This window comes from Rhineura floridana, chromosome 12, assembly GCF_030035675.1.
Source record: "Rhineura floridana isolate rRhiFlo1 chromosome 12, rRhiFlo1.hap2, whole genome shotgun sequence".
Classification (NCBI taxonomy): Eukaryota; Metazoa; Chordata; class Lepidosauria; order Squamata; family Rhineuridae; genus Rhineura; species Rhineura floridana.
In genome coordinates, this window is record NC_084491.1 from 2,917,095 (window position 1) to 2,932,523 (window position 15,429).

The 15,429-nt window shown below is 44.7% G+C and overlaps 1 protein-coding gene and 1 pseudogene across 14 annotated transcripts in view; one reads left to right on the forward strand and one right to left on the reverse strand.

The window, feature by feature from the left end:
- AAK1 (AP2 associated kinase 1) overlaps window positions 1-14,504 on the reverse strand; it is a 112,801-nt gene extending 98,297 nt beyond the window's left edge. For 5 of the 14 annotated variants that reach the window (XM_061593244.1, XM_061593241.1, XM_061593242.1 and 2 more), the window contains exons 1-2: window positions 14,048-14,504; window positions 13,166-13,558 (exon numbers count right to left, since the gene is read on the reverse strand). In XM_061593244.1, the coding sequence (XP_061449228.1) occupies window positions 13,166-13,328 (163 nt within the window). In that variant the 5' untranslated portion in view covers window positions 13,329-13,558; window positions 14,048-14,504. Of the gene's footprint in view, window positions 1-13,165; window positions 13,559-13,982 lie in introns of all 14 variants that reach the window. The other 9 variants (XM_061593250.1, XM_061593248.1, XM_061593249.1 and 6 more) reach the window with 5 other exon arrangements.
- LOC133368907 (5S ribosomal RNA) lies at window positions 9,730-9,848 on the forward strand (annotated as a pseudogene).
- Window positions 14,505-15,429: the final 925 nt, after the last annotated feature.

Sequence of the window (15,429 nt, forward strand, 5' to 3'; positions counted from 1 at the left end):
GAACCATTTCCTTTTTATACACCCCTTAAGTCTCCTTGGTAAGCAACCAGAAAAAGGCCAAGGGATTGCATGCTCCCCTCATCTCAGCTGCAGGGCTAGTTCTCGCTTTGGCCTTGACTGCAGTTAAGACCAATAAGCATTCCTACTTAAGCGAGGTTTGAAATGGATGGCAGTCCGGGTTAATTCTAGGCTACCGGTTAACACCAGGTGCTCTTGATAGTAGCCAACCATGGTGCTGATGTTACTAAACCATCATTAAGGGCAACCTGAAGTGTCAATTACAATTTGCTCCCTATGGCTAAAGGATAACTGACCAATTACAAACATTACATGCACACTGGCTGTTTGTGATTTAAAGGTGGACGTCACCTAAAGCATCTGTTTCCTCATAGTGCAAAATAATGATCAAGGGGATGAAGAAAGTCCCCTTTGAGGAAAGATTACAACATTGTGGGCTTTTTAGTTTGGGAAAAAAGGTAAGGGGGAGGACATGACTGACATGTATAAAATTGTGGAGAAAATGGATAGAGAGCTTTTTCTTCTCCTCTCATCTCACTGGATGAGGGTCATCCAATGAAGCTGAATGCTGATAGACTCAGGAGAGACAAAACAAATGCTTCTTCATTCATAATGTAGCTAAACTATCACAAAATGCAGCAGTTTCCTCCAACCTGGGTGACTCTAAAAGGGAATTAGACAAATTCATGGAGGATAAGAGTGTCAATGGCTACTAGTACAATACAATATTTATTGTGCGGTCTATGACCCGTTATACATAAAGTTGCATAGAGACGTTTAAAAGAACAGACAAATAAAATTTCAATAAAAGGTTTACAAATAAAAGCTATCATTGCAGAGAGTTAGTGATGATTTTGCCACGTATGGATTGGGCCAAATGGAGAAATTTGGCAACCCCTAACGAAATGGATTTGTTCTTACCACTTAGTAGAAAATGTAATTGGTCTGTAGATGTGCAATGAGGAGAAAAATATTTAAATAAGGGATTTAGGAGCTTGTCTTGTGGGATGGTATAGAAGGGGCAGATAAAAAGGACATGTGTAAGGGATTCGATTTCGTTACAGGGACAGGAGCAAATACGTTGGTCTTGTGGGATGCCCCGATAGCGGCCTTCTAGAAGGGCTGATGTTAGGCAGTTAAACCTGGCCCTAGTGAAAGCTATTCTATAGCAAGGGCGGTCTAGGAACTCTAAGTATGGGGCAGGGAAAGGGGTAAAGAATCTCAAGCCAGAGTATAATGGGGAACAGGTTTTAGCAGCGTTAGCTATGTCCCGATGGAGGTCTATGTCTCTTAATCTCCTATGTATGGTAGCTTTAATTATGTTTGGGTCTAAGGTAGTTAGTGATTCCCATGACATACCGAGGGAGGAAAATTTATGCAGGATCGATTTGGCCCAAGAGGAATTAAAGAGATCTAGTTGGATAGCAAAGGAATGTCCCTGTGTATGGTTGGAGGAGGCCATTTTGGCCCAGAAACACAGTGTATGTGACCAAGCAAGGGATTCTAAGGAGGGCGTACCTGTTTCAAGTCTCAGTACAGCGTTGGGAACACAGCGAGGTACACCTAGGATGGCACAAAGGAAATTAGTTTGAATCGCTTCTATTTTGGGACATATATTAGGGGTCCAGATTGGGCTACCATACAAAAGTTGGGAAGTAATCTTGGCAGCAAATACTTTAATGGTTGCAGGGACGAATTGAGCGCCTTTATGAAAGTGATATCGTAGTAGCGCTTTGGCTGTAGTCCTAGCCACGGTGACAGAGGCTCGAATATGAGGGGTCCATGATAGTGAGGAATTAAACGTGATCCCCAAGTATTTGTAATCTCGAACCTGAGTGATCCTCTGACCATTAATTCTCCATTCTGGCGTTGCTAATCGTGGGGAAAAAATCATAATCTTTGTTTTAGAAAAATTGATAGACAGATGATTTGTAGTACAATAGGCCATGTATGCACGTAAAAGCCTTCTGAGGCCTATTTTAGATAGAGATAATAAGGCCGTATCATCAGCGTATAATAATAAGGGGCAGGCTTGATTGGCTATTTTGGGGGAATGGAAGTTGACTGATTGACAATGAGAACTGAGATCGTTTAAAAAAATATTAAAAAGTGTGGGGGCCAGTATGCATCCTTGTCTGACTCCCCTGTTAACCAAAATGGGATTAGTCATTGAGCCGTCAGTACTACATCGAACCCGAAAGGTGGAGGACTGGTGAAGTTGGAAGATGAGAAATAAAAGGCTTTTTTCGATGGAGGTTTGCGAAAGTTTTTTCCAGAGTCTGTCTCTAGGGATTGAATCAAAGGCCTTTTGGAGGTCAATAAAGGCCACATATAGACCTCTGCCTAGGGGGCTGTTATATTTTTCAGCTAGATGTCTCAAAAGTATGCAGTGGTCTAGGGTAGATCTATTTTTCCTAAAGCCTGACTGTTCGGGGCCAAGAATGGATTTCTCCTCAATCCATGAAGTCAATCTATCATTAAGATATGAGGCATACAGTTTCCCTACTATAGATAGTAGGCTGATGGGTCTATAGTTGTTAGGATTATCCTTGGACCCTTTTTTATATATAGGGATCACGATTGCTTCAAGCCATGAAGATGGAATAAGGCCGGAGGAGTTTATCCATGTAAAGAGATTGGAAAGAATTGGAGCCCACCATGAAGAATGTGTCTTCAATAAGTCGGGGGGAATAGAGTCCGGTCCTGGAGCTTTACCAGATTTCAAGCCATTAATGAGAAGGATAATCTCATCCTGAGTAACAGGATTCCAAGGGGGAAGTTCTGAAATATTTGGACAGTTTAACTTAAAGGAATGGGTTCCAGTAATATCCTTGAATATAGCTGAAAAATGGTTTTCCCATACCTGGGAAGGGATGTGACAAGCGACTGAATTATGGGAAGCAAGAGAGTCCGAAACCATGGCCCAAAATAGCTTAGAGTTGTTTAATTTGGCAGCATTTATTAGTGACTTCCATCCTACACGAATAAATTGTTTCTTTTTAAGGCGTAACATAGATTTATACTTGTGCTTGGTGACGTAGTATTCTGGCGGAAGATGGTTTGAATTGTTCATTCTATATTGGGAGTAGATCCTTCTTAGATTTTTCTTAGCTTCAACGCATTCGCTGTCAAACCAACGACTCTCATTAGATGAGCCGTATGGTCTGGGGGGAACAGGGTTGCGTTTTAAGAAAGGAACTAATGCTAGAATCAGGTCAGAATAGGCAGCAAGTTTGAATTGAGAGTCTGTGGACCTTATTATCCTTTCCTTGATCTCCAGAGCCGGAGGGGATATCAAAAATGCCATTAATCTATCTGAAATGGCCTGGGACCACTTAACTGTTCTATGTCTGAGTTGGATAGAACTATTATTATGAGATAAAAAAGTGGATTTAAGATGGGCTGTCTCGGTGGTTGAAATTGAAAGCAATAGTGGGAGATGGTCACTATCTAGCCGAGATCCTACTGAGAAATGGGTAATATCTTTAAGTAATATAGGGGAGACTAGAGCATAATCGACCAAACTACTACCTCGACCCGAAATAAAGGTAAATTCAGCACGTCCGTCGTATTGGCTATGGCCATTCAAGATTGAAAGATTGAAGCAGCCCGCCATAAGAATTAAGCGGATACCTCCGAAATTTACCTTTTGGTCTTTGGAAGACCATTCATAGGGAGACCATATTTCGTTAAGGTCTATGGCATCCCATAGGTTAGAGGAAAAATGGCTACTAGTAATGATGGCCGTGTTCGATCACTAAAATCAAGCAGTAGACCACTGAGCATCAGTTGCTGTGGAACATGAATGGAGAGTGATGTGGCCCCTAATTAGGACAGCAGTGCTTCCCATTAACGCATCTGGTTGTCCACTGTGAGAACAGGATGCTGGACTAGACAGGTCTTTGGCCTGATCCAGCTATAGAGCTCTTACGAATGTTCTCAAGAACTGCTTCCAGTCAAACAGGAAAGATTTTGCAAGTTGGAATACAGCAAGTCTCCCCTCCCCCTTTTAGATTCTCGCATTGATATGTGTGAGCAGGCAGGCTAGTAATTTCTGTGGAATTATCTGCAAGGTTGTTATTAACACTATTTGTGGTGTTTTGTTAATTATGTAAAGACAACGCCTATGACATGAGTCACCAAGGCCTTCTTTAATGCCTCAATAATCCATCACCCCCAGATTCAGTTTCTTAATGTTTTAGAGCCTGAAATACAAGGCAGAACATATAGACACAGTTCTACTTTTTTTGTGAGAAATTAGCCTGCTCCATCCTTTCAGTTTCACTTTGTCCCCCTCTGGAAAAAATCCCGCAGACACCAATCTGTGCAAGGGAAGGAGAGATTCCCTTAGGAGGGAGAGAGATATGTGAGGCGAGAAAGACAGACCCAATTATTTGTACCCAGCATCTAATAGCAATGGATAAATTCAGAGACTAGATAAGGACCTATTTGGTTGTGGTCCCCCAGCTATGAAACGCCCTTTCCAGTGAGGCCTGCCCAGGAACTTTTTGTCACCAAGTTAAGACCTTCCTCTTTTTCCACGCTTTTGGTGGATTGCAATGAATTACCTTGACCCATATACTGCTGAAGTCTTGCTTTTGTTGATGCAATTCTCGAGGTGGCTGTTTTGTAAGAGTATTGATGAGTTATGTTTTTAACTCTACCGTTATTATTTGTGAGTCACCTAAAGACTATTTCTGTATTATTATTAATTCTATTTCTTACCCAGTCTTTGCCAGAAAGTCCCAAGGCAGATAACAACACAACCTGCCCATAACCTCACTTAGTTTTTTAAGGCAACTGTTAGATCATCATAATCATTACCACCCAATATATATTTATTTTTAAGGCATCTGAATTAGAGGCAATGGCCATATTTTGGGGGTCGAAAAGGCTCCCTTAAAAAGTCAGACCAAGGGCTCACAAGCAGCAGCTGCCCAGCGTCACCTTTTACCTGGAGATGCCATGGGCGTCACCTGCATTTGTGTCAGACAACAAGACTCACACTTTCACTTGCCACCGTTGTGTACAGTTTGGCCTACTGATTCAGTCCACAGAGTATGTTGAACTCTCCAACAGCAACGACCAGCTTCTAAATCTTTTAGGCACCTAGACACACTTATCTGGAAGACGTTGTGTGGAGAAGAATGCTCTTGTGACTTGTACACAAGGAACTCAAGCTAGCATAGGAATTAGCAAAGCAGGTTACGAAAATGCTTCATCTTCAGAATCAGCATCTTTTATTTAAATTTTAAGATCCTCTCTGAGAATGCAAGTAACATACTTGGAGAGGAATGTGGGGTTAGAGAAATTCCTACACACAGTTTCTGCAAGCCCAGGGGCAAAACTATGTAGTCTATCTAGACTGAAGTTAAAACTTTTGGGGAATACAGAGAGGTGCCATTCTAGAACAGACAGCTAAGGAAATCCAAGGTGATGACCAGTGATCAGAGTTTTCTGGAAAATTTTGATCTAAGCATTTTCCCCTGCAGTAAATCAAAGATCTTACTTTAGCATGTACAATTTATATTGAGTAAGCAAAACGAGTAAACATAACTTTGAAAGTCTGTCATGTTCATTTAAAAAAATGCAAATGTACTGCCTTCAAGTCGATTCCGACTTACAGCGACCCTATGAAAAGGGTTTTCATGAGGCTGAGGGGCAGTGACTGGCCCAAGGTCACCCAGTGACCTTCAGGGCTATGTGGGGATTCAAACCCTGGTCTCCCAGGTCGTAGTCCAACACCTTAACCACTATGCCACACTGGCTCTCTCATGTTCATTTTACGTGCTTTAAAATAAGATTTTCCAGTACCCAGAAGTAGCTGAACTGAAACATTTATTAGGGAAAAATGCAACAGAGTGCATTTAAGTGTACTTCAAATGTTATGTTCAAATTCAAAGCTTTACTTTAAAATTATTTTACTGGAATACTCAATAGTACATACCTCCCTTACATTAGATGTTAAGAAAGCAAATTAACTGTTAACCTACATATTTTAGCAATATGCTTTCTAGGAAAAGTTACCCTGAAAAACAAAATTACAAATTTTGATTTGACTGGTATTGTGCCAGTTGCCTCCAGTTGTACAGAGTTCATTTATTATGGGTCGTACTCAACTGATACCTACACCTAATGAACCTAAATTAGTCATGTCGATTAACTTCAGTCGGTCTACTATTAGTAGGGCTAGCTAGCACTGAATTCCACCCTATGGAACACAATTATGAAAGGATGCATTTCTAAAACTGGAAAAATTTCCATGGGGGGGGGGAAAGTAGTGGTAAATTTTCTGGAAACTTTTTCATAACTTTCACTGGCTATGAAACCAAGTTTTTCTTTTGAGTCTCCTCTGCCTACATCAAGAGTGCACATCTAGCCTGTGGGCCAGTTTTGGGCTGCCGGTGGTTCCAGTTTGGCCCACAAGAGCATTTTTGTGAAACCATGCCCATGTGTCAATCAGGTGATGTCACTTCAATGGGCAGGTGACAGGCAGGTTCAATAAGCACACTCAATCTCTGTGCTCTACCTCCAACTTATGGAGCCCCATTCCTCTCAAGGAAAAAGGGGCAGAAACGTTTTTTTAATGTGCAACCCCATCCATCTGGAAACATCAGCAAGACATCAAAGATTCATTCACACATGAAATATGCATTGCTTGATTTGTCTTCAGGTGAATGTGCAAATGGGCCTCACTAAAAAGTGTTGTGTTTGAAGGAATGTCAGGAGAAAGGAAGATGCCCTCTGTGGTGTTTCGTGTGCAGTGGCTCTTCCACACATGCAAGCCACTACCTGATAGTGCAGCCATGAAGGACAGAGTTACAAACAGATTCATTTGATTGTTGCATCAAGCAACTTGCATGTGTGAAAAGAGGATACAGACTGATCACGGCAAAGCGAACTGCACAGTCACACACTGCTGCTTTGCAATGGGGTCTCCTCACACATTGAAAGCTGCCAGTCAGCAAGCCTGCAGAAAACAAGTGTACGTCAGTCAGCCTTTACTGCAGCCAAATGACCTGTTCAGGTTAAAAATGGAGCACAGACAAGGAAGGAAAAAAGTGTCCAGTTTAGCTATGAAGCTAGCCAGCTGAGCTCTCAGGTGCATAGCAATTTTTAAAAGTTAGTCTCATGCACAGTAACATATAGGACCTCACCAGATAAAATTATGCATAACCGGTCTCTTCTGGTGCACCAGTAGACTAAACAGAAGAGGATAAAGTATGGAATGGCTACGTTCAGATGCAGTGCTAAGCCAAAACGTATGGTTGGTTGAACCATACTGCATGCGAGGTACTCGCTGATGCATGCAGCTTGAGCTCCCTTGCTTCGCTCCTCCCTTAGCTGAGCAGGAAACTCATAACTCTCAGCTAGCTACTTCATGGTTTGTTCCCCTGCTCAACTAAGGGAGGAGGAAAGCAAGGGAGCTCAAGCTGTATGCCCCAGTGACTACCTCATGCACAGTCCAGTTACACAAACTACACTTCACAGCTTAACATTGTGTCCAAACATGACCAAAGTCTTGAATCAGAATAAGAGTCGCAGTACAGATATGTCTTAAGGACTCTCACCTTACATGGGCACAAATTATATTGAAATGGAATTCTCCAAACTCTGCCTGCCCTGAAATACTTCCATCAACAGGATGCGAACAAACTGACAGGCATGCATGGGAACCAGGCCCAAGTGATCACCTCACCTGAAAAACATTATTATAGAGCTAGAAGAGGTGCAGAACAGGGCAGGCAGCCAAAATTATAAAGGGGTTGAAGCAACTACCCTATGAAGAAAGGTTACAAAATTTGGGGCTCTTTAGTTTAGAAAAAAGGCAAGGGGGGGACATGAAAGACGTGTACTGTATAAGATTGTGCATGGTATGCAGAAGTACTAAGGCCACCCAATGATGCTGAGTGTTGGAAGATTCAGGACACACACAAAAATATGCACTGCTTTATGCAGTGCATGGTTAAGAATTCAGTCCCACTAGTGATGCCCACCAACTTGGATAGCTTTTAAGGCTATCCGTGTCTACTAGCCATGTTCTACCTTCACTGTCAGAGGCAGTAAGTTTCTGAATACCACTTGTGGGAATCACAATTATGAACAGTGCTGATGTACCCCAGTGCTGCCTGTGGGCTCCTCTTCAGGGCATCTGGTTGGCCACTGTGAGAACACGACTAGGCAAGCCTTTCTGGCCTGATCTAACAGGGTCTTCTTATCTCAGCCCTAGTCCTCACAAACTGCAGAGAAAGTCAACCTGCACCTCCACAGTATATCACTTCAGACTACAGGCTGGGATTTGCATGGTGACGAAATGCACCTACATGAAATAAAATTATTACAGATAGAAAGCTAGCATGTCAGGGAGAAGGCCAAGCTGAGACCTCCCACTCCTTCATCTAGTTTCCTCAGAAGCAATGTTCCCCATAGTGACTCCACCAGCAGCAGCCTGAAGACAAAGGGACAGAAGGACCTACTCGCCTGCTGCTGACAAGAACTAGGCCCAAGGCCTCAATCTTCAGCACATACTACCCACCTCAAGTATGGTCTTAATTTCGCTACAGTTTAAAAGAGAAAAGCAAGGTAATAGAGGTGACCTCTTTAGCATAGCTGGTTTTACTGTTTAGCTGGTATAGTTCTGGTGCACCACATAGGCAGGAAGCAAGGAACAAAGCAAGTTACTACAAGCGAGCGCATCTCATGCACGAGCCTCTGCTATTTACTGCCTTCTCTTCCCTGCCCCAGGAAAGTGTGGGGAATCCCAGGCCAGGGGGCCACGTACAGCCCTCCAGAGCCCTCTATGTAGCCCCCAAGGCTGTCCTCAGGCAAGACCCCCTCTCCATGCCACACACCCTCCGCCCAAGGCCCAGCCCCTCCTAACCCTGCTCAGGGCTCTCCTTGAGTACTTGTGCCTGATGGGAAGTGTGCCCTTGAACTGCCTTGCCTGCACGGAGGTGTGCACATGCACGCAGAAACCTCTGGATTATGCATGGCTGGAACGTAGCCTGCTGTACAAACCTACGAGTCAGATCTGCAGACCCACTTTTGGCTCTGGCTGTGCCCACCACCACCGGCATGTGGCCCCCGAAAGGTGGCCCTCAGACTGAAAAAGTTTCCCCAGCCCTGCCCATAAAAAAATAGCCCCCAGTCCTACAACTAGATCAGGTTGCCTCCAACTCATTCTAAAGCATTCAAACTGCTGTGCAAACCTCTGCTCACCCCCCTTCCTTAAAGACTACCTCTTCCTGGCCCCCTCCAGTGTCCCATCATGCACTCTTGATTACTGAATGCGTCCTCCAGATTAGGGCTGGAGAACCTCTGGGGGCCCTCCAGATGTTGCTGGATTCCAACTCCCACCGGCCCCAGCCAGCATGGCCAATGGTTAGGGATGATGGGATTCACAGTCCAGCAACATCTAGAGGGCCAGAGATTTCCCACCCTGCTCTAGATTATCTCTTCCATGTCCATACTTAGGCAGCAAACATTATTTGAGAGGCATTTACAAGAGCCATCTCACCCTCTACCCCACTATCAGCATGCAGCTTTATGAAGTCATTACTCTCTTGGCCTCAGCCCTCTGTCTGCAACCGAAGAGAGGTAAGTGTAGGAAGAGAACTGTCCTACCTTAAGAGGCTGCTATAAGGCATGGGCTGCTATAAGAGCATGGGCTCTTCTGAACACTTGAAAATTAATGTTGTGTAGTGCATTTCATGCTACAGCCATTTTACCCTGAATACGCCCGATCTCATCTGATCTTGGAATCTAAGCAGGGTCAGGTCTGGTTAGTACTTGGATGGGAGACTGCCTGGGAATACCGGGTGCTTTAGGCTTAGAGGAAGGCAATGGCAGACCACCTCTGAAGACCTCTTACCATGAAAACCCTATGAATATATCCAATAAAAAGATTCATAGGGTCACCATAAGTCATAATTGACTTAATGGCATATAACAAAAGTGCATTTCACTGTTTGTAACAGACACTGTAAAATCAGAATTTTATTAATGAGTTTCTTTTATAACATGCTCTGATCCATATCAGGGTAGCTAAAAGTCCATGACAGATACAACACAAGGCTCACACAGAACATTCATAACTAATCATGCAGTGATACATTTTTTAATCCTACCCTTTATCCGAGGAGCTGCCCACCCCCATTTATCACACCAGCCCTTTTAAAGTAGGTTAAGGCAAGATACTCCGGTCCAAATTCACCCAGTGAAAACTCATGACCAAGAGGGGGGCTGAACCTCCAGGCAATTCCTAGTCCAACATTCTGACCACTACACCAAATGAGCCTACATTCTCTGCATCCAAGTCCAATGGATCACAGTCAGTCTGTCTCTCAAAGAGGTCACTATAGGACACATTTTTTTGTATAAAATGGTATCCTCTGACATAGACACCATGCATTAAAATAACATTTCACAGCCTTACACTTCTACAGTCACGTACAATATATACTTTATGGGTGGCCTCTAAGAAGAAGGCACACATGTTCTGAGTAATGCTTTTGGTGTCAAACCTGGGGTAAGCAGAGAAAACCTTGCAGGTTAGTCTGTCGTCTCCACTAGAGAATAGTTCATCCTACAGACCCAGACCACAGATTAAGACATATTCCCAAAATCCAATGGAGCAGCCAATGGCACCAGACCACCCTTTCGGAGGCTTCCTGAAGATCCCCCGGACCTCTGTGCTACTTCTTCATGTTTTTCATCCCTGATCCCCATTCTCAGACTGCTTCAGCAGTCCCTGGGCAGTCTTGAACACACAACCAGAACATCAGTGTACTCTTTCTGACTTGCATGCTTGTGTGCATGCCAGCCCTTGCTCTTTCCAACTCAAATACGTACTAGAGATCTCAATCCCAACATTTATCTTCTTAAAGGACTACCCTGGGAACAGGGGAGTTCCAGGAAACAAGGCACAGTCTCTACCACTGAGAGGAAAAGGAGCAGTTTGGTGATTTCTCAAGGAAAGAATCCACTAGTACCGGGTCCAGATCATTTCCCAGTCATGTCAACATCACATGGAGGATCTGCCAGCAAGTTGTTTAATCGTCTTTAAAGGAGGTCCTACATTTCCTGCAGAACACTTACGCAGTAAGCAAGAGGAAAGCAGAAGACATATGTAGCTTTGTCCCAAGAGCACTGCATAGGCAGGGCCTTGTCAGAAATCAGCAGAGGCAGATACTCTGTGCAATTCAGTTAAAACTACTGCCTCACTGTTTTTATTAGCTTTATTATTTTTGGAGAGAGATGACGAGGACTGGCTTTTTGCCCACTTTCTCTGTCCTCTGTGCCTGCAATTCACCATGACCAACAGCATTTTGCTTAGCTTAGGTGACCATCAGCCCCAGTTTTAACATACAGGAACATATTTTCCAAAAACCCTTCATGAAAAATGCCATTCTTTGTAAATGCAGCCACACTGCCCATTGCCAGTTCAATAAAAATTACCTTGCACAGGAGTAAAGAGGGGAAAAAACCCTCAAAAGACAAAGATGCCCTCTGTCCAGTTGTGCTAATCAGATTCCTTCTTTCTGACTACTCAGGTCTTATGCAATGCATTATAAATCCTAAACTGTCCATTTTTTTCCTTTTAGAGAACTGCTGCTCAATTCCTGGCTCATTGATATGCCTAAAGCATAATTCAATTCTGAAGGTCAAGTTTAAAGTTCCATACATAGTTTTTTTCTAAGCCAGAATGGGAAGGAAGAAAAATATTCCCTTAGATGTTAAGTGTGCAAAGTCTTATAATTCTAGCTAGACTGCACCATATCAACTTGAAGGAGAAGAGCCAATGACTTTCTGCACTGCAAACTTTATGGGTAAGCTTTATGGGCCCTGTAGGAATATTTGTTGTTGTTGTTGTTATGTTCCTTCAAGTCGATTACGACTTACGGCGACCCTATGAATCAGTGACCTCCAAGAGCATCTGTCATGAACCACTCTGTTTGGATCTTGTAAGTTCAGGTCTGTGGCTTCCTTTATGGAATCAATCCATCTCTTGTTTGGCCTTCCTCTTTTTCTACTCCCTTCTGTTTTTCCCAACATTATGGTATTTTCTAGTGAATCATGTTTTCTCATTATGTGTCCAAAGTAGGATAACCTCAGTTTCATCATTTTAGCTTCTAGTGATAGTTCTGGTTTAATTTGTTCTAACACCCAATGATTTGTCTTTTTTGCAGTCCATGGTATGAGCAAAACTCTGCTCCAACTCCACATTTCAAATGAGTTGATTTTTCTCTTATCTGCTTTTTTCACTGTCCAACTTTCACATCCATACATAGAGATCGGGAATACCATGGTCTGAATGATCCTGATTTTAGTGTTCAGTGATACATCTTTGCATTTGAGGACCTCTTCTACTTCTCTCACAGCTGCCCTCCCCAGTCCTAGCCTTCTTCTGATTTCTTGACTATTGTCTCCACTTTGGTTAATGACTATGCCAAGGTATTGATAATCCTTAACAAGTTCAATGTCCTCATTGTCAACTTTAAAGTTACATAAATCTTCTATTGTCATTACTTTAGTCTTCTTGACGTTCAGCTGTATGTAGCCATTAATATGTAACCCAGATCTCTGTGGTCCACAATCCATGATGCAAACACATACCATATGAGCATCACGAACATACGGGAAGTTTACTCCTATGCATTTAATTTCCCTTTACATAATAACACTAAGCGGGGGGGGGGGGGGAGAAGAGAGGAAAAATGTTAGGAAACTCATCCCATTAACATTTGCACCAATGCAGCCTGCCATGTTATGTAAAGTTGTTGCCAAAAAGGAGGAAAGGTTTCCAACTTACATAGTAGGGTAGCAGGTAATGCTGGCTCTTTGCATCACTGTTCTTGGAAATCGGAGTTTTAAGCCATTTTAAAATGTATGTTGATTGAAAACATATTAGACTAGCCACCTATGCTGTTATTAATATGCCTTAATATGACATTCTAGTCCTTTTAATAAGCAAGGTGACATCAATGTAAAGAGACCCATTATCTACAAAGACGGCAAATTGGGAATGTGGGGGGGTGGGGTCAACACTCAAACAAGGATTAAGAATCCGCTTTATTTGTCTGAGCAGATGTTAATAAGACAACAGGGGGAGGAAGAAGCAAGAGAAACTCCAGCATAAACATCTTACCTTCTGCCAAAACCTCATCCACAGTCACTTGACGCCTGCCAATGCTGAAAACCCGGCCAATGTACCCACTTCCAGGCCCGGTGCTGCTGCCACTCCCTCCGAGGGTTCCTGAACCAGCCCCAGAGCCCCCCTGCTCTCGCCGAGAGTCAAAAAACTTCTTCATTGCTCCAGGAGGGCGTCACTTCAAGTCTTTTGTTTAGCAAGTTAAATATGACACCCCCCAAATATATATATATATCTCCAAAATATATACGTATATGTACACAACTCTTCACGTCTTGAATCAAGACAAAATTAATCCCTTTGCAGCAATATCTTCTTTCCCCTTAGAGGTCAAATGCTTTGCTTCCTCTCTGCCAGTCCTGAAAGGCAGAGCTTGAGTAATATTCAGACCTGTATTTGGGGGGGGGGGAGAGACAGAGAGAGAAAATTACAAGCTTATACAACCCACTCCACTGCCTAACCCTAAAAGCAGCAGCCCAGCCATCCCCACCTCTCCCCTATGGAGAGGAATCTATCCGGCTTGATGTCTTCACAGCATTTCGGCTTTTTTTTGGGGGGGGGGGAAGGAAGCAATCCTCTTGCAACTCCCCCTCCCCCGCATCTTATCTTCTCCCCGCTCCTGAGGGGCCCCAAAAAAGAAAGGAGGAAGCGAAGGCTGCTTGCTGGTGGTGGTTTATTTGTTACTTGATTTATATCCCGCCCTTCCTCCCAGCAGGAGCCTGGTTGTCATCCTGAAGCCCATACAGAGCCCAGAGGGAGGGAGAGGAGCAGGGGGAGGCCTCTGCTGGGGAGGAGGAAGGGAAGCCCCCCTCACCTTTCCCGACCAGGGACGCCGCCCGTCCCCCCGCGTCCTCCCCGCCCGTCGCCAGCGGCAGGTACCTGGCCTGGCCGCCCTGTCACCACGTCCGCTTCCGCTGCGGGCGCCGCTCCGGCCCGGCAGCATCGCTACGAAGCGGCAGCGGGAGCATCGCCAGCCGGGCACGGGCAGAGCCGGAGCCACCGCCGGGCTCCGAGGCAGGCTGAGGCGGCGGCTGAGGCGGCGGCTGCCCGGGGGGAGACCATGCCGAGCCTGCCTCCTCCGCGCGCGGCCCCCGCCGACCAGGAAATGAACTGCCACAGGAAGTCCCGGCTCCGGGCGGGGGGAGGGGCGGGGGAAGGGAAGCGCCACCGCCGGGAGGGGGAGGGGCCTTCAACCCTCCCCTCCTGTTAGCCCCTCCCTCGCCTCACTGAAGAGGCCGTGAAGCGCCCAGCAGGAAGCCGAGCAAGCAAAACAGGCCGACTAGAGAGCAAAATGCCGGGATGCGAACCCACTCGCCGCCGCCGCCGCCGCCGCCGCCGCCGCCCCTCCTTTCGCCTTTCCCGTCCCCTCCCCTCCCGTTTTAAATTGCAACAGACGCTCGGGGCCGCACTGCATCCTGGGAAGGGTAGTTCCCCTCCCGACCTCGCCATTGCGCAGGACTACAAGCCCCAGGTTGACGAGCGGCGAAGGGGGAGGGGGAACCCTGGGTCCGCGGGTTACGCGCCCTGCGCCTCTTTGTACAGCGCCTGGTACGCTGGCAGCTTTCAATAGCAAGCCATTATCATCCTTCTTGTTGGAGGAGAGCTTTGCGCGTACCATGGACCGCGAAAAAGACAAATCATTGGGTGTTAGAACAAATTAAACCAGAACTATCACTAGAAGCTAAAATGATGAAACTGAGGTTATCATACTTTGGACACATCATGAGAAGACATGATTCACTAGAAAAGACAATAATGCTGGGAAAAACAGAAGGAACTAGAAAAAGAGGAAGGCCAAACAAGAGATGGATTGATTCCATCAAGGAAGCCACAGACCTGAACTTGCAAGATCTGAACAGGGTGGTTCACGACAGATGCTCTTGGAGGTCACTGATTCATAGGGTCACCATAAGTCGTGATCAACCTGAAGGCACATAACAACAACAATCATCCTTCTTCAGGCAGGGAACGAAAATCTCAGAACAATGTTGTGAGGATGATTGTTGATGAAGGTGACAAACAACAACAGAGCTTCGACATATTAGATGCCCCCCCCCCGCCTGAGGAGGAAAGTTGCTGTTGCTAATATTAATATTTGTTGATTATATTAATATTAACCTAATTAATATTACGTGTTATATTAAAATCAACCCAATTCTAGCTGAAATTTTGCCATCATATTGGATCCCCACCTGACCAAGACACACACACAAACACCTGCTAGAGTCAAGCTGTATCTCCCAACTATACTCAGCTTCTAT